This window comes from Lobosporangium transversale (assembly GCF_002105155.1).
Source record: "Lobosporangium transversale strain NRRL 3116 chromosome Unknown BCR41scaffold_14, whole genome shotgun sequence".
Taxonomy (NCBI): domain Eukaryota; kingdom Fungi; phylum Mortierellomycota; class Mortierellomycetes; order Mortierellales; family Mortierellaceae; genus Lobosporangium; species Lobosporangium transversale.
The window spans coordinates 258,055-280,950 of NW_019028992.1; the positions used below are offsets into that span (position 1 = coordinate 258,055).

General features: G+C 39.1%; 7 protein-coding genes across 7 annotated transcripts; 3 read left to right on the forward strand and 4 right to left on the reverse strand.

The window, feature by feature from the left end:
• Window positions 1–905: 905 nt before the first annotated feature.
• On the forward strand, window positions 906–1,900 carry BCR41DRAFT_404787 (Alpha/Beta hydrolase protein; the record flags this gene model as incomplete). The annotated part of the gene is made up of 2 exons (XM_022029373.1): window positions 906–999; window positions 1,116–1,900. Coding segments are annotated over 2 exons (861 nt in total), but the record flags the coding sequence as incomplete, so codon positions are not given.
• Window positions 1,901–4,059: 2,159 nt separating this feature from the next.
• On the reverse strand, window positions 4,060–5,066 carry BCR41DRAFT_385777 (hypothetical protein). The gene is made up of 2 exons (XM_022027714.1): window positions 4,701–5,066; window positions 4,060–4,611 (listed from the first exon to the last, which is right to left on the reverse strand). The coding sequence occupies exons 1-2, from the start codon at window positions 5,008–5,010 to the stop codon at window positions 4,130–4,132; spliced, it is 792 nt and encodes a 263-aa protein (XP_021882308.1). The 5' UTR covers window positions 5,011–5,066; the 3' UTR covers window positions 4,060–4,129.
• Window positions 5,067–5,180: 114 nt separating this feature from the next.
• Window positions 5,181–6,666, forward strand: BCR41DRAFT_351598 (protein-tyrosine phosphatase-like protein). The gene is made up of 5 exons (XM_022023823.1): window positions 5,181–5,270; window positions 5,361–5,579; window positions 5,702–5,815; window positions 5,905–6,023; window positions 6,132–6,666. The coding sequence occupies exons 1-5, from the start codon at window positions 5,194–5,196 to the stop codon at window positions 6,653–6,655; spliced, it is 1,053 nt and encodes a 350-aa protein (XP_021882309.1). The 5' UTR covers window positions 5,181–5,193; the 3' UTR covers window positions 6,656–6,666.
• A 1,507-nt stretch (window positions 6,667–8,173) lies between these two features.
• On the reverse strand, window positions 8,174–9,514 carry BCR41DRAFT_304206 (fork head domain-domain-containing protein; the record flags this gene model as incomplete). The annotated part of the gene is made up of 4 exons (XM_022020751.1): window positions 8,174–8,293; window positions 8,401–8,614; window positions 8,699–8,974; window positions 9,165–9,514. Coding segments are annotated over 4 exons (960 nt in total), but the record flags the coding sequence as incomplete, so codon positions are not given.
• A 5,198-nt stretch (window positions 9,515–14,712) lies between these two features.
• Window positions 14,713–15,955, forward strand: BCR41DRAFT_369898 (cyclic nucleotide-binding-like protein; the record flags this gene model as incomplete). The annotated part of the gene is made up of 2 exons (XM_022026492.1): window positions 14,713–15,496; window positions 15,648–15,955. The coding sequence occupies 2 exons, from the start codon at window positions 14,713–14,715 to the stop codon at window positions 15,953–15,955; spliced, it is 1,092 nt and encodes a 363-aa protein (XP_021882311.1).
• A 726-nt stretch (window positions 15,956–16,681) lies between these two features.
• Window positions 16,682–18,209, reverse strand: BCR41DRAFT_351606 (mitochondrial F1-F0 ATP synthase subunit F of fungi-domain-containing protein). The gene is made up of 5 exons (XM_022023824.1): window positions 18,136–18,209; window positions 17,822–17,990; window positions 17,432–17,494; window positions 17,033–17,210; window positions 16,682–16,751 (listed from the first exon to the last, which is right to left on the reverse strand). The coding sequence occupies exons 2-5, from the start codon at window positions 17,864–17,866 to the stop codon at window positions 16,723–16,725; spliced, it is 315 nt and encodes a 104-aa protein (XP_021882312.1). The 5' UTR covers window positions 17,867–17,990; window positions 18,136–18,209; the 3' UTR covers window positions 16,682–16,722.
• A 375-nt stretch (window positions 18,210–18,584) lies between these two features.
• Window positions 18,585–19,923, reverse strand: BCR41DRAFT_351609 (RGS domain-containing protein). Its single transcript, XM_022023825.1, has 2 exons — window positions 19,420–19,923; window positions 18,585–19,245 (listed from the first exon to the last, which is right to left on the reverse strand). The coding sequence occupies exons 1-2, from the start codon at window positions 19,741–19,743 to the stop codon at window positions 18,784–18,786; spliced, it is 786 nt and encodes a 261-aa protein (XP_021882313.1). The 5' UTR covers window positions 19,744–19,923; the 3' UTR covers window positions 18,585–18,783.
• Window positions 19,924–22,896: the final 2,973 nt, after the last annotated feature.

A 22,896-nucleotide genomic window follows, 5' to 3' on the forward strand; every position in this document is an offset into this window, starting at 1 on the left:
TTCTGTAAAATATCCAATTCAAGAATAACCATATTTAAGCGAAGACAGGTCAAACATCGCATAAACTGGTCCTTCAAAACATGACGATTCACAAATTATCCTTCTTTGTTGCGTCAAGCAAAAGAAATTCAAAGACAATAACCACAAGAGGTGCGCGACTGGATACGATTGAGAGGCTACTTTTTGCCGTTCTTGATTTTACCCAGGGCTTGCGGCCCCTGCTGCAGCCCTAGAAACCCCACGTATTGTAAACATTATTTGTAGTTTCAACTGGCCCTTAGTTTCTTAATTTGTCTAGGAGATAGGAATGCATTAGAAATTGTTCAAAATATAAACAGGTTTTTTTTCGATCCACCCCTTTAAATATCTAGTATATTGCTTCGTCCTGATCTTGAACTATTTCTTCATTCCTTCTATACCTTCACCTTTCTTCACTATTTTATCCTTGCTTCGGTCATGGCTTACTATAGCGGACTACGAGCCTCCTGTCTCTACCCCGAGATCACTATCCCAACCCTTGGCACAGTCAGAGGAACGCTCGACAAAACAGGTCAAGTAGCCAAGTTCTTGAATGTGCCTGTAGCTACTGTACCTGAGAGATGGCGTCCTGCTGTCAAAGCACAGTCATGGCAAGGTGTCCGTGATGCTACTACACCAGGGTAAGGAGCCGTGCTTTGGATGAAGGGATCAATGGTATAGGGGTCACCTACCGCGCGATGAAATGAGCGTATCGGTGGCTAATACAAATACCTAATTTCGAAAAAAAAATAAAAAAAAAAAATAGCCCACTATCACCACAAGAAACCAAGACCAAGGCTGCTATCTTCAGTGGAAATCCTTCGAAAATGGACTACAATACACATATGGATGAATATGACTGCCTTGGCTGTAATGTCTATATGCCTGCCATTGCCACCGCTGAAGATGCAGATCTGCCAGTGATTGTTTGGGCCTTTGGAGGTGGCTTTAAGAACGGAGGAGTATCATGTCCAATTTTTGGTAATTTAATGAACCAAACTGTCGACTGAGGAGAGAATGCTGATGTATGAAGGACATTCCCACCTTTACTTACTGAAGCTAATGCTTAATACTCTTAATATGCTATATCTATATAGATTGCACTCCAATCGTCATAAACGCAATTGAGCTACAAAAGCCTGTTGTGATAGTCAGTCTCAACTATCGTATTAACTACTTTGGTTTCCTCACCTCTAAAGAGATGGTCCTTGATGCTCAGCAATATGCTTCTTCTATTCCACCACAGCTTCGTACTTGGTACCACAACTCTGTTGGCAATTGGGGGCTCTTGGATCTGATCATGGGTCTGGAGTGGGTTCAAGAACATATTAGTGCTTTCTCTGGTAATCCAAAGAGAGTGACTCTGATGGGTCAATCCGCAGGCTCTACAGCTGCATCCTATTTCAATATGCTCCCTCAATGTCATGGCCTGTACCAGCGTGCGATCATGCAATCTGGTGGAGTATCAATGCTGCCAGCTGTACGTCCTGAGTATGAAGGCCAATGTGTGTTTGATCATCTGTGCAGGTCGCTTCAGATGCCAGATGATCTAGAGCCATTGGAGAAGGTAGCATGGCTACGTGCAGTGCCTGCAGATGTCATTGCAGAGCTGCTGAATGATACTCCGTTAGTCTTCTTCAGGCCCTCAATCGATGGTATTATCTGTAAGGAGAACGCACAACTAGATGTATGTGACTTTAGGAAATATAATCCAAACCTGGAGTGGGTCTTAACAGGAACCTGTACCAATGAAGGTAAGTTATTGCTTTTAACCATGACTCTTATACTGTCTGCAAATCTCCCATCATGCACATTAGCTCCTGATGTGCCTTTCACTCATCCTCTATTTTTATTCTTTTTATAAAAAAAAAAAAAAAAAAACAGCTTCCATATTCTTGAAAACATGCGGTGCAACTACAATAGCGGATTTTTCATTTTTTAAGGAGCGCATCTGTCCTCCAGCCGATTATCATCTTTTTGATCAGCTATTTGGGGTCCCTGCGACAAACAAAGAGGTCATGGCGACCGTCGTCAATACTTTGTCATCCTACAATTTTGAATATCCAGTCTATCAGGTCTGTGAAGCCATCGCTACTCATCCGTCATGTCATTTGACCCAGTATCGTTTCGAAAGAGGAGTTGAAAAGCTGGGTAAGGTGATGCCAGGCCTTGGCATTTTTCATGGAACAGACCTTTTCTTCACATTTGGCAACAACTCGCATACACAGAGGATCCTTAATGAAGACGAAAGGACCTTTGCAAAGAAAGTTCAAGCTGTGTGGATCGAGTTTGCAACTGCCAGTTCTCCTGAGGAGTCATACTTGCCGAAAATGCCTCAATTGACTGGCCCTACTACTTCCGATACAACGATAACCTGCGGTGGTCTTGAAGACCAAAAGAAGAGTGAAGCCATCTTGTTCTCAAAGTCACTAGAAGTTGTCAGGACCTCAATCTCACCTATGACCATGATGTCCGACGCTGAGATCGACTTTTGCCGAAGAGCACATGCCTTTGCTGCAGAGATGGCTAGATGTGGCAAGGGAATGGGTTTTGGCTCTCCTCCGGTATTTGATATTTGCACAATCATTGGGACTGATGGCACTGTACCACGTCCACTAACCCAGTCTCGACCATCATCAGTACCATCAACACCACCATCGTTATCACTGTCATCTTCTAAGGCAGAACCGGAACATAGGAGTTTAATGAGGACAGTAGCGCGCCTCTGATGAACTATACACAATCGAGATACAGAGATCTTTGTAAATAGAAAATGAACTCCTTGTAAATAGAAAATGACCCGTAAAGGCGCTAATAAAAAGCTGAAAGCTGTGTCGCAAACAAGAAGTGAGGGAAGCAAGCTAGGGGGCCTATGTTCCACCTCTATCTTTATAATGATATCAGTGGTGTCTCCTAGAGCCGCGCAGAGCGATATAGAGGTACATTAACCAGTTAATGTCGCGTATCTGTCAGGTCTGGTTTTTTTTTTAAACTCGAACGGAGAAGCAAATTGGTTATCCGAAGTGCTTATTTCTTCATTTACGTCATCAAGTTTTATATTTCATAGAAACTGCCTATATGCCTTGTGTCGCATGATTTGTATAGATGTGGTGGGTGTGTGCATGGTCCCTTGATCAGAAAAAGCGCTTGATACCAAAGGGTTCGGAATGCTTTGATTAGAAAGAAGGGCTTGAAGGAATATCTGAAGGGCAGAAGGAAAAATAAAACAAGTAAAAAATAAAGAGCTAACTATAGGATGTGGTCCTCGACATACTTGGTATCACTACCATAAACGACAAATTGGCGGTTTGGCCAAAATAACAGCGAGTGTCGGACCTTTCCAGATAAAAAACAAGGTGTCATCTTTAATACTATCCGATAGTACTAAACCAAGGAGTATGGAGCTGCGATCGGTGTAAATATGACTAATTTGGTCCTTTGCTGGCATCGTCCGCAGTCCATTGAGAGGAACTTAACTATTTGGATCACCTTGTACCAGTACGAAAACATCGCTAGAGGATGCGTTGAGTTGCCAAGTATCCGGGAACTAGAGAGTTCCTTACCTGACAATACCTTTGTGTCAGTCGAAGTATACAAGAAAGGACTTGGGAGATAGTGGTATCTACATGGCGCGCTGATCGGATTTTATAGGCCCAAGCATTTGAGGAAGTGTCCCGGGAACATTCTAAGGCACCAAGGACTGAGAAAGTTTGAGCTGTCCATGGTGCATTGAACGCGTCCGATTCTTAGGGAGAAGCGAACAAGGGCCCCTCGAGGTTAACTATGTTTGTATATGGTGATGGGCAGTTTAAGGGCGCCAGGGAGCTGCTCTCGAAGCACGCAGCCTTCAAGCGCTTTCCCCATCAAAAGCCGGGCTAGCTAAAGCGGCGAGTCAGCCCTGTATTTGTTTACGTGATGGGTGCTAAAGGTGGATGGGCCGTGATAGCGTCGGTGCCCATAATCTCGTCGTCATTGGTCGAACTTGGATATAGCCCGCCCGACACCCCTCCAGCGCCCAAGTTATCAACACTAACTGTGGTGACCCAAAGTAAAAATTTATTTCTATATTGGAGTGATTTGGAGACTAGGTCAAGGGATAACCACGTCGTATTCACTCTTCATCTTCATTAAAGCTAAGTAATGACGTTGTCTTAGCAGTCTTTTGCTTTTTCTTTTTCATCCCCGCGTTACTTATGCTATCACTTTCATCCTTTTCTTTTCTTTTATCTGTGGATTTTGAGTTGGATGCTGTAGACGTAGTTGAAAGAGACCCAGCAGTTTTTTGTTTCATTGCATTTGCTTTTGCTTTTGCTTCAAGATCAGTCAACAACGTCTTATCAAAAGTCTTATTGTTACTTTTTGAAGAGGTGGTGTTGGTAGATCCCTTGTTAGATTTAAATTTGGATGATTTAGGCTTTCGAAACAAGATCTTTCCATTGGCATCCACTGGTTCTTGCTCTTCTTCTTCCTCTTCTTCTTCCTCTTCTTCTTCCTCTTCCTTCTCTTGTCCCTCATGAGAACCTCCAGACAGATTTTTTTCGAGTTTTTCCATCTCCTTTTCTAATCGTTTCTTGATCTTCGCTTCTGACAATCCTACCGATTACAAGATAAAAGTGAAGTAAAACGAGATGTTAATATACTGTAAAGAATTATAGAAATCTAAACGAAAGAATTACTCCTACCTGGAGGGAGGTTTTTCAGCACATTTCGAACCTGCCGTTCATCCAAGTGCTTGCTATCTTTGAGGACAACGACTGTAGGGCGCTCTTCTTCGCGCTCATTTAAGAGATCGTGTGCTGGCTCATCATCATCGTCCTGTTCTTCTGTTTGGAACTTGGCTTCAATCCCAATTGGTTTTCTATAAGGATTTCGAGGATCCGTATCGGCTGCACTGGACGATTGACCCGTGAGCATACGCATAAAGTCCGGACCTTGTGATACATATGTCAACCCTTTCCGCAACTGGTGTGGAGTTACTTTTTTATCTGACATCCCATTGGTGCTCGAGAGAAAGAGGATGAGTGAGGTAAATGTAGGATGTCAGCGATTGATGCAAAAAAAAAAAAGCATTCATTCTAAGCCAAGTATGCAGTCACCTGTCTTGTTTTGGAAGCTTTAAAAAAAAAAAAAAAAAAAAAAAAAACATTCTTCTCACTGCTTCTCTCATTCCCTAACATGTTTGATAAACCACTCTTTGATGCCAGCATTATTCGTGATATGCAAGAGATCATTCCTGGTCTCTTTCTTAGCGGGTAAAAAATAAAAATAAAATAAACGTCCTATTTAGTCCAATCCCTTCCGCTGTCATTAATATCTGGAGATCTATCTTCGGGAAACGATAGATCGCAGCCTACAGAGTCGCGCGAATACATGAAGGAGAAGGGCATCACACATATTGTCCAAGTGACCTTTCCTAACTCCCCTCGCTTCCCTGGAGACTTCATCTACAAGATCATTGCGGTTCCTGATATGGATGAAACCAACTTGATTGAACACTTTCCAGCAACTTATACTTTTATTCATAATGCTATTGACAAAGGCGGCAAGGTCTTGGTACACTGGTAAAAAAAAAAAAAAAAAAAAAAAAAAAAGACATTTAGTTTAAAATCCACCTATGCATAAGCGTTCTAGGCCAGAGTACTGAACAAAGAAAGAAACCTGACTTTATACCCATTCTGAATAGTATGGCAGGAGCGTCCAGGAGTGTTACTATTGTATGTGCATACTTGATGAAGACAAAAAAGATCCCTGTGACTGAAGCACTAAATTTGATTGAGAAACTGCGCCCCATTGCCGAGTAAGTCAAAAAAAAAAAAAAAAAAAAAAAAAAACCGCCAATTTTCAGCTGCGACAATTGATCGTTAATGAATCTATTTCTTGTAAAAGGCCCAACGACGGATTCATAAAACAGCTGATCCTATATGATGCCATTGAGTATGATGTGAACATCAACAGGACAGAATACCGTCGTTTCTTGATGTCGAATATGGCAAGACAACGAGAAGGTAAGCTTTTTTTTTTTTTTGGTGACGGATACTGTTCGCTATGGATATTATTGATATATTATTAATTGTATCCCTTATATTCATATCTGTATTTATTACATCTTGTAGTCTTTGGACATATTAAAGCAGAGGATATGACTTTGGCTGCAGATCCTTTAACACAACAGACATCGGCGCCATCAATAGTATCCAAAACGGCGGCGGCGGCGGCAACGGCAGCAGTTCAAGAAGTATCAAAAGCCCAGCTACAATCATTCTCTCAGAAAAGACCTCTCAAATGCAAAAAATGTCGACGTGCGTTGGTAACGCATGATAATATTATTACTCATGCTCCAGGGCATGGACAAAATGCTTTTCAGTATCGGAAACGCGATGCGACCCTTCATGTCTCTCAGGCAATTCAATCCAATAACAATAATACGAGTGCCTCACCCATGTCTCCAACTGTATGCCACTCTTATTTCATTGAGCCTGTTGAGTGGCTCCAAGATGTTCAGAGCTTAGAAGGCAAGATCTCATGCCCTAAATGCGACTCCAAATTAGGTACCTTCAACTGGTCGGGTGATCAATGCTCCTGTGGAGCATGGATTACTCCAGCATTTATGCTTCATAAGGGAAAAGTAGATGCTTGATAATAAAATTAAACATTTAAATACTTTTTTTTTTTTTTTTTTTTAAAAAAAAAAAATATATATTAGTTATTGTAAGATTTTTGAACTGCATATATGTCTAAAAATTATAATCTACTAAACTTTTGTCGTTGGCTCGGGTACAGGAGCTGTCTCATTCGGAGGAATTTCATTCGATTCCACCGCCGTATCAGAGATTGAATCAATAAGAGTTGAAGTATCAAGAGGTACTGTAGCTATTGAGTCTGTAGACGCAATGGAGTCATTTATAACAGGAGCAGTAGCAGTCGATGAGGTTGAAGAATTATTGGATGCCATTGTTCCCACAATCGAAGTTGTTACTGCTTCTGAAGATAATGGTGGCCCTATTTGCGCTTCTTTGTGTAGCTCCATTGGCTCCTTTGCTTCTGTTTCTTGTTGTGGCTGTTGAGTATTGAGACCTTCCTCTATAATCTGATCTTTTTCTGTAGACTTAGCTTCTTCCGCAGACTGAGGCTGTACCAAACCAAGAGTTCGTGCATCATCCGATTGTTTAGCCCCTGCTCCTGAAGCAATTGGTATTATGGAAACGCCTGATGTTGCCGCAATTGCCGGTGTCGGCGTCGAGGTTGCTGTTGCTATTGTTGTTGCTGTTGTCGCTGCAGCCATTGTCGTTGTCGTTGCTGTTGTTCCTGTAGCCAATGATAATTCCTGACTTTGAGTTTCTGCCAATGCTCGAGCCTGTGCCGCCGCCGCTGCTTGAGCTTGAGCAGCTGCTACCAACTGCGCTATCGGAGACACATTTGGTAAGGACGCTGAAGAAACTGGTGTAGGTAATGTTGAAGTGGCGGGTGAGGATTCGGATGTCATAGACATAGTAGAAGGAGATACTATGCTTGCTGATGCTGATGCTGTTGCGGGGTTGGTAACAGTGGATCCAGCGGTGCTCCTAGCAGCAGCGATGGCTTGCGCAATAGCTTGTAAGGTCGCTAGCGATTGTGTGATGTCCGAAACCGCAGCTGGGGAAACAGAGGTTGGTGTTTGGGCTGTAGCTACTGTGGAAGCTCCAGAAGCCTGTTGGGGTTGTTGCGAGTGAGCCGGCAGAGACTTTGATCCTGCTTGCGCGCTGTTCGCCTTGGCCGCAGCCAACAGCGCTGTCACCAATGCGTTCTGCGCACCTTCCTTGTTAGCGACCGAAAGTGACTGAGTCAGTGCTGCCAAATTCATTGCAAGCTTTCCTGGGTTCTGTTGTAAGAGCGCTGCCAATCTAAGACTCGCCTCGCTGATCTGAGACAAGTCTGGCGATGATGTTGGGGCGGTTGTTGACTGAGCTGTGGACGTTGTTGCTGGAATAGATGGTAGAGTTGGTTTTATCGTGGACTGCAGAGAAGACTGGATCGATTGTGCTGGCGAATCGGCTCTGTCTATTCCTGTATTAATCCGTTTTTTGGGTCTATCGCTCTGATCAATTGGCGACTCGGAGCGAGCTCCAGCAGGCTTCATGGGCATAACCCTACTACGACTGCGTTTATAAACCCCATTAGAGAACTGGGCTTCGCAACTTTGGTCAATAGTCCAAAACGCGCCCTTTCCCGGCTCGTTGTCGGAGCGTGGTACTTTCACAAATGCCTTATTTAATGATAAGTTGTGGCGAATAGAATTCTAAAAAAAAAAAAAAAAAAAAAGGTTAAGATATTAAGGATACAATATATTGATAGTACTTTTTTTTCAAAGTGAACAACAAGCAAGTACAAGAATAAGCCCCATACCTGCCAGCCGTTCTGAGTCATTTGATAATACGGGTAGTGCTGAGTGATATGCTGATATATTCCATTTAGAGTCAATTTCCGAGATGGTGTAGAGTTGATGGCCTGCGCGATCAAAGATGCATACGAAAAAGGTGGCTTGGTGTCTCGTGAGGAATACTCTGACGAATCGAATATCTCACCAGGCTGAGCTGAATCTTCTCTTTTGACGGATGTGCTCGTAGAATAGCTACTTCCTCGCTGGTGATTTCCATGCGTTCCGTTTGTAGTCGCATTGTTCTTTGGATTAGCGTCATGAGACGAATCATCTGTGTCAATTTTAGGCAGTAGAAAAGAAAAAGACACCTCTCCAATCTGAATTTTTGTTCGGTTTTCAAGCGGTACTGTAACGCCTTTTTCAACAAACTGATCGTTCACAAAGGCGCCGTTCTTGCCAAAGACCATCATTTCGAACCGCTGTGTTGTGAAATTATAGAAAAGGCGAGCGTGTTGACGAGAAATTGCTTTGGTCGGACCAAGATGAACATCGACATGGTCTGAGGAACTGGCCTTGCGCCCAAAGGTCACTTGGAGAGTTCTGGCCAAAAATAGTAGCAAGCCATCAATCACGTCAGATTTAGCTTCTTGTACCAAGCACCGATGCATCAGCAACAAAAAAAAAAAAAAAAAAAAAAAAGAAGAGAGAGAGGACGAAACAATCCATTTGGCCCCAAGATGATATAGGCATGTAGTACAGCCATGCATTGATGCGATAGCCGTGTCCATACCTGATATAGTAACAAAATGAATCGCCCTCTAACTTTGCGTAAGCTTGTACCGGTTCAGAAGAAGCATCTCCGCCTGAGGCTGTTGTCACATTACTATTTGTTGCTTGTGGAAAAGTAACAACACCGTTTGTATTATTGGTTACAAGTGCGTTACCAGTGTAAGCGTATGCGGCACTATTAGCAAGCTGACTCTGCACGTCTGCTTGACTCAGTGAAGGGGATGGTGTCTGCAGCTGATGGTGATGCAATGACTCCTGTAGATGTGTGTGCTGTTGTGCTTGAGAAGCTGAATGGGTCCCTCCGCTGAATTTCTCCGCAAGTAACTCTGCAGCAAGGGCGGTCTCATCCATAATGGCGGAAAGAATTTTTTGAACTACTTTCTAGAATGCTCTGTTTTAAAAGGAACGCGGTGCTCTATCAATCATTTTTAGTATCACGACGTCATAAGTACAACGAGAAAAAACATATCTCTTCCGTCTCCGCAAAAAAAAAAAAAAAAAAAAAAAAAAGATTTCAATTATTATTTCAAAAAAGAAAAAAATAAGAAGCTCATTATCAACCAACGAAATCCCCTGCGGAGATGGTGACTCCATTGCAAGACCACATTATTGTGACTTGATAAACCCAGAGCAACATTCACACGAAAAATAAATAAAATAAAATAAATAAAAAAAAGTTTGTTTGACTCATTAAATTCTTTAATCCAAGTTAAAGTAACCATCTTCATTTGCTCACCTTCAACTGGTTTTCAGGTGCTGTAACAGTCGGGTCTTGGTCCTGTGGGCGAAGTGTATGGAGAGGAACATTTGCTAACGAATGTGGCGTGTAGAAACGTAAACAAGAAGGATCACTAAGCAGTCACAATCATGTGATTTGTTGAAACCTGGCAACTTGTCATTATCGCTTGGTGTCGTTATAACAAAAAAAAGAAAAAAAGAAAAAAATCATCACTTGGTGTCGTTGTTCAATAACTTCGAGTAATGACAATTATCGATGGCTTCATGCCATTGTGTATGAGATACCAATGGTTCATTACTGCTTTGTTAAAGCAATAATCAGCTTGGATGTTTGGCAAGTGCTTAATGGCCAATACAAATTAACAATACCAGTCTGGACCAGTCAATCCTTCTTTCAATTTTTCTTCCCATTCTGTCAAAACGGCTCAAATGATACAAGCGTAGCGAAATACATGTTTTTTCAGTTTCTGACATTTAAAACGTTCGCTTACATTCATTTGGTTGTTAGGGTGACACATCTTAAAGAGCTATCCAGACATAGTGGGATGGATGAATGGCAGAAGAGGTGTTGAAAAAATCACGATAATCAAATCATGAATGGTTCGAAAGAATGGTGATCGTCATTGTCAATTTTATTTTATTTATTCACAATGCATGAGGAATAGACTAAAGCTACACATACACATGGCAAAACAAACACCACCAATCTGCATTGCGTTTTGACTTTTGTTTACACTCCAAATGTTGACTATCAAGGATGAATATATTTTTATGTCCTTCCAATTGATCACATACTCCAGCAAACTCTTTTTTCGTTAGTCTGTTGGGCGTAGGAATAACGTTGCTCTCGTGCAGCTTGGGCGGAATAGCTGATCCTTCCTCGTGGCTTTCTTATCCTGAGAAAGTTACAGCAAACCATAAAAATTATGTAAACAGGACAATGATTGAGAAGTAATGATCAGGAGTCGTCCATTGTAAATAGGTAGACAATCAGAATAAGCAACATGATATACATGTATATAAAAAAAAAAAACCCTGTTCCCTTGTCTGTTGCAACTTCTAACTACAACTACTACAACCTACACATGCACACATGTACATATATATATATATATACATGCATTTTCCCTCGTGCGTCTATCTGGTGGTCAGGCTTTTATCTTTGTGGTGCATATTCTTGCAGCTTATTCTATTACCCATGATAAATACATGCATTATTGCTCATCTTCACACCTGTTACATCCATCAAATCCATGACATTATGACATTGGACATGACATATACATAGTCGATTGGTCTATATTCATATGTATACATCGATAATTATCATACAGTACATGTACAAGCGATATAAATATGCTACATATTTATTGTATAAATACAAGTTGCAAGTCTTTCAAAGAGCGAAAAGAATGGCCTGTATACATGTGTTTCAATAGGTTGATGTAGGATGTGCGCATGGACATCACAATCATCTGTGTGTCTCTTCTCATCAAAGTCGGTCAGTCAGTCAGCGTCTGCGGATATTCCCTCATCTCATTCGTTCTCTAAACAATTGTTCTTTTTTTTTTTTTTTTTTTTTTTTTCTCTCTCTATCGTCATCGTACACATTATTCAACGCAACATTGCAGACAGACAAACAGACAATGGTGTCAATCTTTCTGTCTTTATCATTCATTTCAGCCTCCGTCTACAGCTTCTTCTCCTCTCTTCTCACATTCACATTCACACGTATTTCTCTCTTCCATGTTTTCTTTTTTTTTTTTTTTTTTTTTTTTTTTCTTTTATGCCACGTTCTCTTTAGCTCATTGGACTCTTACTGTTTTGTTTTGTTTTGTTTGTCTGTCATAACTGTAATGTATTCAGTTCAAGGCAAAGGTAAGATAATGACCTACGAATGGTTAGATGGATGTGATTGACTTGTTAAACTTTTTTTCAATAATGTAAATATACACAGTCAATGTAAACATGTACTCTATCAAAAACAATTTCGTGTATAAAAATATACTGTATATAAATCATAAATCATTTGTTGATTGCGCATTTATTTTTATTTTGAATGGCCGTTGTATGTTTGCCTGAAAATAAAAGAGTCCACCAAGTTTTTTTTTCCCTCGCAGCTTTTTTGTGTTTGTTGTAACGGCACGTTTTTTTTTGTTTGTCTGACCTGACTGTCTTGACTTTTTCTTATTGCACACCCTTTTTTATGTCCCTTTTTGTTTTTAAGCTCTTTCCTTTCTCTTCCTCTCTTTTTCTTTTTCTTCTTCCTTTTTCCTTTTCCCTTTCCTTTTCTCCTCCTTTCTCTTCTTCCTCTTTTCCTTTCCTTCATTGTCACCATTCCATCAATCATTAATCTTTTTTTCAATTCCTTTTCATTCCTCATTCACCTGACCCTCTCCTTTTCCTTCTCCTTCTCTCTCTCTTTCCCTTGCTTGTGAGTAACTCCCCATCCTTCTTTTTCACTACATCTCAATCAATCACTCTTGAACTCTTTCCCCTTGTCATTCGTACGCTGTTGTTGCTCGTCTAACCTCTTTGTCCTTCTTCCTCCTCCTACTTCTTTGGATAAATTCGTTTGCAGCGACCCTAACTGCTTTCTGATATCGCATCCTTTATTTTCTTTATTTTTCTTTATTTCTTCCCCCACCTTCCAACTACTCTCTTCCTCTCTCTTTCTCTCTCTTTTCTTTTTTCTTTCCTTCTTTCTCTCATTCCATCTTTTAATCTCGGTCTTATCGATTTAATTACCTCTCTCTTCGCCTCCATTCGAGCCTATTCATCGAACGATACCAGCAAAGAGAAATCATCATGTTTACCTCGTCGACAACATCCCAGTCGCCTATACATCGATCTATGCCACCAGCTTATGCCGAAATCCTTAATGACCTTAATCAAAAAGTGATCTCTGCCCAGCCTCAGGATGTCCTTCAATTCTGTGCAAATTATTTCAATCAAAAGCTCGAGGAACAGCGTATCCGATTCCTTACCGCAGGTAAAAAATATATATACATATATTTATAGAGCATATACATGTGTTTATGTCCATGCGTGCCAACGTGCTTTGTCTGCATCCGCCCACATTGGGATTGCTTATTGTGAAAACAGTGACACTTTATGTCCATCTTGGATGAATTCGGCATCAATCAATAACTACAACCAATTTCTTTAATGGACATGGTTTTGTTTCTTCCTCCCCATTTTCGTTTTTTTTTTTGTTTTTGTTTGTGTGATTTGGGTATGCATGGCCTAAATGGTATGCATGGTCTAAATGGTATGCATAGTATGCATGGTATGCATGGGGTTTGCATCGTCTGTCTGGTACTTAAACATGAGACCACGGTTGGGTTTCCGCATGGATATTCAAATTTCCTGGTGATGATATAAAGCTGTTGTGGTATAATATATTTATATCAATGTGTTTAATTTATGGATGTATCGACCATATCAGCCGAGGCTCTATTACCCAAAAGAGAAAAAGAAAAGAAGGGATCGGATTGCTGATAGGAAGATAAGAGCACGAGTAATGCGCCAGAAAGATAAAGTCAGAGGTGATAAAGAGCAACAATGGTTCTTAAGAATTCACCCATTCACCGCCCTATCTGCCGGGACTTGCAGGGTGATTCTCGCAATATATTTTGTAATATAATTTTAAAGACGATGAATGCTTGCCAGCAGCTGTTCACAATTTTTTTCCTTGTGCTTGCATATCGTTCTTGTGTTTCGCGGTGCATGGTCCATCGAATTTTGGTTTGCCACATGTTGGGCGTGCCTGTCTCTGTGTGTCACTCTTCTTCGCTCTTTGGTGTCATTTTTTTTTTTTTTTTTTTTTTTTTGCTGAGCTTGGATGAGCAACCACCAACCATAATCCTCGCTTTTTTTTTTTTTTCTCTTCTTCTTCCTTCTTTGTGCCCGGTATACCCTGGATCATTTTATCATGGGTAGAGTCCCATGGCAATATGCACTGTGTATTGCCATGCCTGCTCTCTTTTCTCCGACAATATCTGCAAAAAAAAAAAAAAAAAAACGTGGTCGGGTGTGCGCTAAATTTCTTTTATTTTTGATTTGAAATATTTTTTAATTTACTTTACATTCAAACCCAAGCGTCCTTCAACAGTTTGTATAATATGTTTGCCTTTTGGCTCATGGCTCTTAATTCATGGCTCATGGCTCAATGGTGTCATGGCGGGATTATTTATTGGTTTTTTTTTTTTCTTTTTCTTTTTTATGTATTTGATTTGGCTACTAATATGTCGAGCGACCTGCACTGAGCTGAGCTGAGCTGAGTGAACTCGTGGGCTGGATGGAAAGAAGGGACAAAAGATGCACATGTTGGCTCTCGTTTGTTTTGTTTATTGTTCTATTTATCATTCATCACTCCTTTCCGATCGGATTATATGTCATTCTTTTCTCTTTCCCTCTCTCTCCGAGAGATGAAAGGAACTCGACATGATAAAGGGAATCGGAATGCAAGCAAAGAAAAAAAAAGAGAGGGGAGGGAAAGAGTAATAGAACTGACATGCATCATTGACCCTTTCCCTCCATTCTATATTTACGCTGACTGAATTGGCCAACTGACTAACAATAAATCTTTATACCCTTTTTGATGCTCTTTTTTTTTATTTTTTTATTTTACTCATCTGCAACATTCTCTGCGATGTACCGGATACTGATTCAATTTAGCTCGCAACGCTCCCCAAGCAAACAGAGAGATTCCTCAGTTTTTGCCTGCATTGATCCCGCCGTCCTTGTCAGTGACCTCCCCCAAGGTCCACCATGCCTCTACCCCTGCTGCATCCAGTCCAGATCGTTCGATGGATAGCGACACAGATAGCGATTCTGAAGATGATGAGGGTCCTGGCCCATTATTGTCGATGCCCATCAATTACATGCGTGGCAGACGTACTTCTGTAAGCGCCGAGAGCATGGTCCCCAGTCATCAAAATTATGTCAAGATTGTGGTCTCCAAGACACCCGAGCAGCGCAAGCGGATCGAGCTTTCGATCGCCAGTAACTTCTTGTTCAAAAACTTGGATGAGGATCAACACGAGGACGTTGTGAATGCAATGGCAGAAAAAAGATTCAGGAACAAAGAAAACGTCATCGAGCAAGGCGCTGTTGGTGATTACTTTTATGTGGTCGAGACTGGAACGTTGGATGTATTTGTTGCCAAGAATGGCAACCCATCCGAGAAGGTGTTTGAGTATGGCCCAGGAGGTAGTTTTGGAGAGTTGGCACTGATGTATAACGGACCCCGTGCGGCCACAGTGACAACCACATCAGAAGTGGTTCTCTGGGCATTAGACAGAATCACATTCCGACGAATCCTGATGGAAAACACCTCCAGAAAGCGACGTATGTATGAAGCCTTCCTCGAGACTGTTCCCTTGCTGGTGTCGTTGGAGCCTTATGAGCGTCACAAGATTGCAGATGCTCTCGAATCAGTCTACTTTGATGATGGCCAGACTGTGGTCCGTCAAGGTGACCAAGGAGATAACTTTTTCATTATTGAGTCAGGAGAAGCAACTGTGACAAAGTGTAGTGAGGATGGCAAAGAGTTCCCTATGCCTGGCCTGGGACCTGGTCAATATTTTGGAGGTAAGAAGATCATATTATTTTTTTTTTTTTTTTTTTTTTTTTACTATCTCGCCCTCCTGGACACTGCATCTGCATAATGGACAGGTCATTTGATTTCAATACTAATGTTTATTGTTATTATTATTTTTTTTCCGCTATTGCGTGCATTCAGAATTGGCCTTGTTGAATGAGATGCCACGTGCAGCCACTGTTAAGGCTCAGGGCAGGCTCAAGTGTGCAACCTTGGGCAAGCGCGCGTTTGTGAGGTTGCTTGGCCCAGTCGTGGAGATTATCAAGCGCAACAGTGATAACTATCAAACAATTGAGCAACAAATCCAGTTGCACCAACAGCAGCTCGTCCCTGTATCGCCTGCTGCCGTTTCTGCCTGCGCTTCCCCAGCATCCGCATCTCCAGCATTAGCGCCTGCACCACTTCTTCATCAACAACTTCAACCGCAGATGCAACTGAGCAATATTTAGAACAGCAATACAAAAAAAAAAAAAAAAAAAAAGAAAAAGAAAAAGAAAAAGAAAAAGAAAAAGAAAAAGAAAAAGAAAGAAAAAAAGAAAAAAAAGAAAATAATCATAGTAGAGGAGAAATCGCTCCATTTTCTTCCTTTGAGTCGATCAAGATGCACAAAAGCTGATTTTCATCCAAGAAGGATACTTTACTTTTCCTTCTTCCAATTCAGGACAAGACATTACAATAACAGGAAAAAAAAAAAAAAAATAGCAATCAATCAATTTCATGGCATTACAGATTCATATATATATACTATTTTTACTATACACATCAATCAATTTTCATATATACAATATATTAAAAAAAAAAAAAAAAAAAAAAAAAAAAAAAATATATACATTTTTAGTTGACATCCATTCATTAAAACAATTGGCATTCACCAGGTGTAGAAAGAGCAAACAAATGCTTATTAAAAGCTGTGGTAAGCACTCTGCCCATTACATGTGTTTGAGAGCGAAGAAGGAAAGGAAAGGAAAAGAAAAGAAAAGAAAAGAAAAGAAAAAAAATGTCCTTGCTTTGGATCAGAGTTCTTTTTTTTCCTCCTGATATTCCATTCTGTTTACTCTTTTGCTTTATTTTATCGTTCACTACTGTCAATCCAGTTGGTGTACAAGTAGAAAAGACATTAGAAGGCTGCCATCCTGTATTGTTTTGTTATATTTATTCTTTTTTCTTTTTTTTTTTTTTTATCCTTTTTTCTTTTTTTTTATTTTCCAGAGCACATTTAATGGTGGGCAACGTTCTTGTGGTGCTCTATTAGAGATGGTTTTTTTTTTTTTTTTTTTTTTTTTTTTTAAAAAAAAAAAAAAAAGGTAAAGAATGTTAAAATCACTACTTTCCGTTTTTTTTTTTTCTCATTTCTCATTTCTCGTATCTCAACAAATGAATTTTGTCGAGCTTTTGTTATCAGATAAAATTACTATCTTTCCCAGTTAAATCAACATCATATATTCTGATGTCCCTAACTATAATTATCATCATATGAAGCATCGACTTGTAGAAAAAATAAAAAATAAAAAATAAAAAAAGCTTACTCAAATGGAACTGATAGTCAATGGTGTAAGACAAGGCAAAGACGGCGGCAATGGTCTGGAAGACAGGGGTCATGGACGAGTTCTTGCCATCGAAGTAGCGGGCCTGGTAACCGGAGGAACGAGAGGCAGGGGCAGGGCCATTAGGAAGACCTTTGTAGAAGTTAACAACCTTGGCCATCTGATTTAATTAAAAAAAAAAAAAAATACAAGTTAATAATAATAATAATAATGAGACGCGCGTTAGATAAAACAATCATTAATAGTAAAAAGCATCCTTGTCACGTTTGCTGTATTTTTTTTTTTTTTTTCTTTCATCTTTTATATTTAATTAATAAAAAAAATAAATAAATAAATAAATAAAAAAAAAGTGCAACTTGAACTGTTCTGATGAATACTTACGCGAGCAGAATCCTTAGGGGAACCAATAGCCTTGGTGGAGCCAATGGTGGGAGGGATGGCAGCCTATTTTTGATATAACATGTTAGATCAAACATTATCCCATATCACGTATCAACAATGATGATCGATGAGAGTGAACAACAGCAAGGGGGAAAAAAAAAAAGAATATGAGCAAGGAGATCATTTCGTTGGGATGAAGAAAGAAAAATGGAAAGGTTGATCAAAAATGTTCAAGATTTGATTCTTCCGGTTGATTTTCGTAGATGGATGATGACATCAGGAACGTGCAAGAAAGAATGTGTGGAAGAATGAATGTGAGAGAGAGAGAGAGAAAAGAGAGAGAGAAAGAGAAAGAAGGAAAAAAAAAAATAAAAAAAAAAAAAAACATACTCTGGAGGTCGAATAAGCGCGACGGGCAACAGTTCCAAAGTTCATGGTGAAAGGAGAGGAGTGGGGAAGAGAAATGGATGAAGTTGAATGATTGTTGTTTGTTTTTTTTAGATCGGAAAAGGTCGTACTCTGCTCTGTGTGTGTAATGTGTGTGCGTATCAAAAATTGCCTGTAACATTCAAAGGGTGTAAAAAATCATTTTTAGTAAATGCGATGAAAATTGTACATTGATGTCATATATTCCTCACTAATTAAGGGGAAATACGATTTGATCTTTTATATAATTAAAAAAAAAAAATTGCACAGTTCTTAACTCAAAAGGAAGAATGTGGATAAAGGAAAGGAAAGGAAAGGAAAGGAAAGGAAAGAGAAGGGAAAGGAAGGGAAGGGAAAAAAGGAAAAAAGAAAAAGAAAAAGAAGTTCGATACGGATAAAAAACAGAGCGAGACAACCCTAGCTTGTCCAGTGTTGCTCATTCGATAACGGCCACTCGCTCACATGTGTGTCTATTTTTTTTTTTCCCATGTCTCACAATGCACGATTGGACAATAAAAAAAAAAATAAAAAAAACATGTATCTTTTTCTCGGATGAACAATGAAGTGCCTTTTTACTTTTCTTTTTTCACTTGAAGCAACAATTGTCCAATCATTTCTCATACAAAAAAAAAAAAAAAAAAGGGACATGAATAATGGTTTGGTCATCAACTATTTTATATATATATTTACAAGTAGTAAGACTTTTTTTTTTTCTTTTTTTTTCTTTTTTTTTTTCTTCTTCTCAAACATTAACTAAACGTCTATATAGTACAGTGGAAAAAGCAAAATGAAAAACAAGAACACGCGAAAAATGAAAAAAGCAACAAACAAGAAAAGAAAAGAAAAGAATGAAAGAGTTACAAGTGAGAAGGAATGAAATAATAGGGTATGCTAAATAAAAAGGAAGCGAAAGTTTTTTTGTGGTTTTAAGGACTTCGCTTCAACATCTTGGAGACAAGCTTGAAAGAATGTTTGGCCTTGTGGCGCCAGGAAGGGTTGTCATGATCATGTGAGGGTTTTTCAGAGTCTGATTGAGATCGAGCAGAGCTTGCGCTTGAAGCACGCTTGGCAGCGATGCCTTCGATAAACAGGGGGTAACTTGAGCATTTCATCAGATCCATAATGGATTCGCGTGCTTGCTCAAACACCTGAGGATGGTAATTACCCTCGGCAACGGCCCTCAAAAGACTGCAGCGGGTCGCGTCTGACAAGTTGAGTTCATGAGGACTGCTTGGCAAGACAAAAGCATCCAGGATAGCACGCATTTTCAACTGCAGATCCGAGAACGCGCGTGCCTGGGATGGATTCAAATACTTTGCGGACTCTACTGTGAGATCGAATTGAGGTACAGACTGATGTACCGACAAGTAAAGTGATTGGGCGCAAAGCTATTTAAAAGATAAAAACGGATGAACAGGTTAGGAAAAAATATTTTTTTAAAAAAAAAAAAAAAAAAAAAAAAGTCCGATTTGTAAAGAATGATAAAGTTGATAGACGAAATGACGTTTTTTTTTTTTTTTTTTTTTTTTTTATCATTATTATTATTACTCCGTTGTTCTTACCCTATATTGTCTGGAGGCAAGCCAGAATGCAAGGTTTTCGTAGCAGAATTGGGATTGAAGAAAGGCAGCAAAGTTGTCGAGAGTATATTGACCGCGTCCTTGGTTGCGAAGGATCTGGTGGAGTGAGGGTCTGTTCATGGGAGAATCATCCCCGTCCTGTTCTATAGACTGACGAGAGTCGAAACTAGAGATCGAGCGACGAGGCTTATGTGTGGGACGGAAGAAAGAGCTGGGAGAAGGAGGGCTGGAGGGACGTGAAGACTGAAAGTGCATGATGGGTCCCTGGATTGAGGGTTGTGTGATGGAGATGGTAGTAGTGAGCATCTGGAATCTTTGTATGTTCAATCCAATGGATTGATTTGATTATGGAAAAGGAGGAGGAGGGGGAGGAGGGGGAGGAGGAGGAAGAGGAGGTTGTGTAAAAATGGAAAGAAAGAAGAGAAGAGTGAATATACTACAGCCGTTGAGAGGAAGAGAGAAAGAGAGAGAGAGAGAGAGAGAGTTGAATGTTGTTTGGAGATATGAAATGCAGAGAAATAAAAACCAGAAAAGAAATAAGAATGTAAGAATATATAAGCAAGAGCAAAAGCAGAGCAAGAGAGAGAAGAAGAAGAAGAAGAAAAGAAAAAGAAAAAGAAAAAAGCAAGAGAAAGGTGGGGGAAGAGTAGAGTTTTATAGATTTCAGACGTTTTTGAAAGTGATGAGCAGACTGGTTCCTGAGTCTGAGAAAGTGCGATGAGATGAGTGCGGATGAAAAATAAAATAAAGAATAAAAAATAAAAAATAAAAAATAAAAAATAAAACTAGACCATAAAAAAATAAAACAGTTTTCTTGTGTCTTGTGTCTTGTGTCTTGTGTGTATACCTAAAATATGTGAGAGACTCTTTTTGTGTTAGGGCTCATCATTCTAAAAAGAAAACCCTAGATGTCTGCGTAGACAAGTCTTATTATATTTGTATTATATACATCTGTATTCATTGTATACACATCTACTTGTTTATTCATTCATATTCATATTCATACTCATATTCATATCTATAATATAATATATATATATATATATATGCAAATAACCACTTTACTTTACTTTGCTTTACTTTACTTTACTTTACCTTTCCTTACCTTACTTTATTCTACTCTTCTTTACTTTCCTTTACTCTCCTTTACTTTTCTTCACTTGTTCGCTCCTGGCTGTGAATGAATTCGAATACAAATAAATAAATCCCAGCAACCTGATCCGTATCAATATCGCTGTAGACACCCTCAACATATTACATTAATACATCTCAACTAAATAATCGGCTCGATTACACACTCAGGTAGCATCATTTAATACTCACTCGGTAATACAAATTATAGCTTAGCTTACAACATAAAACGTGGAAACGGAGTATTAAAATCAATGATCTCTTCTCTCTTTTCCACATTGCCATTACATCGTTATAGTCATAACCATAAAGAGCATCCATCATCTTTCTTCATCCTCAATGATGTAGTCTTTTACACATACTTTTTTTTTTTTTTTTTTTTTTTACTTTCTAGCATTAATCATACATAAATATATAGACAGTTGATAGATACATAGATATATATATACATAGATAGATAGATAGATATCATAATAAAAGTATATATATATTATACATTTAGATATTTAAATCATCCATCTCTGCCTCCAGACAACTGTTCAACATTAGTTTACATAGTCCAAATAGCTATCCTGGACTCTCTTGTCCTATTTCCAGACTTCAAGTTTCTAAACGTCATCTCTGAGAGCCAAGGGAAAGGGTTCTCCTGTTGTCCATATCCATCTCTCTAAAACCCTTGTTCTTATACATATATATATATATATATATATATATAAGCAATAATAAGCCTTAGAACTCCAAGGGGGAGAAGGATTCATTTATAATATAAATATATATATAATAAAATAAAAAAGAAAAGAAAAGAGCCATACTGTGATGACAAAGTAATGATAATATTTAGTATCTATCACTGAGCAAACCAGAATGCAAGTCCAGTCGGTGAAAGAAAAGAAAACGTGGAGTTTCCCTCCATTTTTTTTTTTTTTTTTTTTTTTTTTCCTTCTTCTGAATACCTCATCACCTTAACTGCAGTTAATGATATAAACATGCATATACCATCCATCTTCTGTTAATATTTACATAAAAACGACATGCCTTGTGTCTCAAAAGGGTAAAGGATTAGAAAAAAAAAGTTGCAATTTCAGCTTTGTCTGTATATCAGCCTCGGCATCGACCCCGTTTGTGTCAAAAGAAAAAAAAAAAAAAAAAAAAAAAAAAAAAGAGCGCATGTACTTTAAAGGATTCCATTCCACAAAAGTCCACAAGTCCGTGTTCTTGTGTTGCACCCTGGATCCCCCTCTTTTGGATCTGTTTCTGAATTAGCCTACCTTAATTTGTCTTACTGCCGAGGCTGAACTGAAATCCTGAAATACCCGAGGGCTGTTCAAAAGAACGGTCCATCATTCTGGCCGACAACTCCGTCCTGACACATGTACATTTACATACACAACCGACAAAGAAGCAAGGAAAGAAAGGGAAGAGAAGCGAAGGGACCTTTTCTGAATGCTCAACGGCCTTCCTTTCCAAAGCTTTGATTTACTGGTCTAGTACTCTAGGCCCCAAACGAAAACTATAAACGAGAATTGTCACGCCTTTCAGGCATAATACCCAACTTTTTACTTTCGCTCTTTTCTATTTTCTTTTTTCCTTTCTTTTTTTTTTTTTTTTTTTTTTTTTTTTTTCAGGTACCCCAATCAGAAGTTGTTCTGGCTCCTTCCTTATACTGAATGTTCTTTTTTGTCTTTTACTTTTTATTTTTTTTTATTTTTTTATTTTTTTATTTTATCCTTTCGGACAACTGGGTTAAGTCAGGTTGAAGAAGGTTGGGCGAAAGCCAAGAGGTTATCTAACCCGCCAAAAGCTAATGACCACTGAAAAGGATCGCTCAACTTTTACGGTAACGGACTTTTCCTATTTTTACGTTTTGCTTCGCCAATTTTTTTAAGATCAAAGGAAACAAAGGATGGGCCAGGATCTAGTATAAATTAAAAAGACGATGACCAATGTCAAATGTATATACCATATAGCACCAATCGAACTGACGACAGATGTGTATATCGTATATATATATGCTGTAACATCCACTAGATCAAGCACTAAATATGTTTTCACATTACTAATGGAAATGATCAAAGAAGTCATCATTTGCTGAAAAGTATATGATACTAAAGAAAAGAAATAATCGAAAGGTTCGCACTCTTGTTGGAAAATTCTAGGATGGATGTAGAGAAAAAAAAAAAAAAAAAAAAAAAAAAAAAATTAAAGGGATCGGATACTTTTTTTCCATGCAGACGAACCACAAATGAACGATGGAGAATGAAAAACGGCATAGCTTCATCAGAAAATTCTTGAGTCCCGATTGAGTAAACAAAGCCCTTGAAGACAATA

Bases quoted from the DNA above. Each gene is read 5' to 3' on its own strand.
- BCR41DRAFT_385777 (XM_022027714.1), bottom strand. From the start codon at position 5,010: ATGTCAGATAAAAAAGTAACTCCACACCAGTTGCGGAAAGGGTTGACA. The intron at 4,612-4,700 runs GTAGGAGTAATT...TGTAATCGGTAG, and splicing joins GCTGAAAAACCTCCCTCCAG to GATTGTCAGAAGCGAAGATC.
- BCR41DRAFT_351598 (XM_022023823.1), top strand. From the start codon at position 5,194: ATGTTTGATAAACCACTCTTTGATGCCAGCATTATTCGTGATATGCAA. The intron at 5,271-5,360 runs GTAAAAAATAAA...GGGAAACGATAG, and splicing joins CCTGGTCTCTTTCTTAGCGG to ATCGCAGCCTACAGAGTCGC. The intron at 5,580-5,701 runs GTAAAAAAAAAA...CATTCTGAATAG, and splicing joins GGCAAGGTCTTGGTACACTG to TATGGCAGGAGCGTCCAGGA.
- BCR41DRAFT_351606 (XM_022023824.1), bottom strand. From the start codon at position 17,866: ATGAACTTTGGAACTGTTGCCCGTCGCGCTTATTCGACCTCCAGA. The intron at 17,495-17,821 runs GTATGTTTTTTT...TATCAAAAATAG, and splicing joins GCGCTTATTCGACCTCCAGA to GCTGCCATCCCTCCCACCAT. The intron at 16,752-17,032 runs GTAAGCTTTTTT...CATCTCTAATAG, and splicing joins TGACTATCAGTTCCATTTGA to AGCACCACAAGAACGTTGCC.
- BCR41DRAFT_351609 (XM_022023825.1), bottom strand. From the start codon at position 19,743: ATGCTCACTACTACCATCTCCATCACACAACCCTCAATCCAGGGACCC. The intron at 19,246-19,419 runs GTAAGAACAACG...TCTTTTAAATAG, and splicing joins TTGCCTCCAGACAATATAGG to CTTTGCGCCCAATCACTTTA.